Source organism: Nanorana parkeri, unplaced genomic scaffold (genome assembly GCF_000935625.1).
Source record: "Nanorana parkeri isolate BGI_ZX_2015 unplaced genomic scaffold, ASM93562v1 scaffold4110, whole genome shotgun sequence".
In the NCBI taxonomy this organism is placed as follows: domain Eukaryota; kingdom Metazoa; phylum Chordata; class Amphibia; order Anura; family Dicroglossidae; genus Nanorana; species Nanorana parkeri.
In genome coordinates this window covers 12,230-13,028 of record NW_017310377.1, presented here as the reverse complement: position 1 = coordinate 13,028, position 799 = coordinate 12,230, and the positions used below count along the sequence as shown (strand labels likewise).

At 52.9% G+C, this 799-nt stretch overlaps 1 protein-coding gene across 1 annotated transcript in view; it reads right to left on the bottom strand.

The window, feature by feature from the left end:
- Positions 1-799, bottom strand: part of LOC108803735 (DNA repair and recombination protein RAD54-like) — a gene marked incomplete at its 3' end in the record, with an annotated part of 20,917 nt that overhangs the window by 9,068 nt on the left and 11,050 nt on the right. Inside the window, exons 8-9 of the mRNA XM_018575551.1 lie at positions 667-778; positions 378-508 (exon numbers count right to left, since the gene is read on the bottom strand). Of these exons, the coding sequence (XP_018431053.1) occupies positions 378-508; positions 667-778 (243 nt within the window). The remainder of the gene's footprint in view (positions 1-377; positions 509-666; positions 779-799) is intronic.

Here is a 799-nt window from a genome sequence, read left to right as displayed (position 1 = left end):
GGAGGAAATCTCACCATTGTGGGAGGGGCAGAGACACAAACTACTGGGGGAAATCTCACCATTGTGGGAGGGGCAGAGACACCAACTACTGGAGGAGATCTCACCATTGTGGGAGGGGCAGAGACACAGACTACTGGGGGAAATCTCACCATTGTGGGAGGGGCAGAGACACAGACTACTGGGGGAAATCTCACCATTGTGGGAGGGGCAGAGACACAGACTACTGGAGGGAAATCTCACCATTGTGGGAGGGGCAGAGACACAAACTACTGGAGGAAATCTCACCATTGTGGGAGGGGCAGAGACACAGACTACTGGAGGAAATCTCACCATTGTGGGAGGGGCAGAGACACACGGTCTATATAGAACGTACTTACGATTACACAGTTTCTTCAGTGAAGTGATGGAGGACAAGGAGGAAACGCTGATTTTGCCTTCGTTCAGTTCCTCTGCCGGCGTCACTTGCTTTAAGAAGCATTTATACAGTTCAGATTGCAGCGGCGTCAACCTGCAACACAGAGAGCCGGCCAATCAGAATGTAGCACCCTGGTGCAGCCAATGAGAAGCTGGATGTGATCATTCAGCAGATCCTTTCACTGCCCTCCACCTGCAGACCATCGCACACATTGGCTGCAGACCGTCGCACTCCTATACACTGATATTTACCTGCAGCACACCACCTGCTCCACCTTCACCGGCAGATACTTGGAGAGAATGTCAGACGTCCTCCTGATCAGACACCTACAACCAGAGAGGACCATCAGAGTCACCGTCATACACGGCCCACCGCCCCCAACCC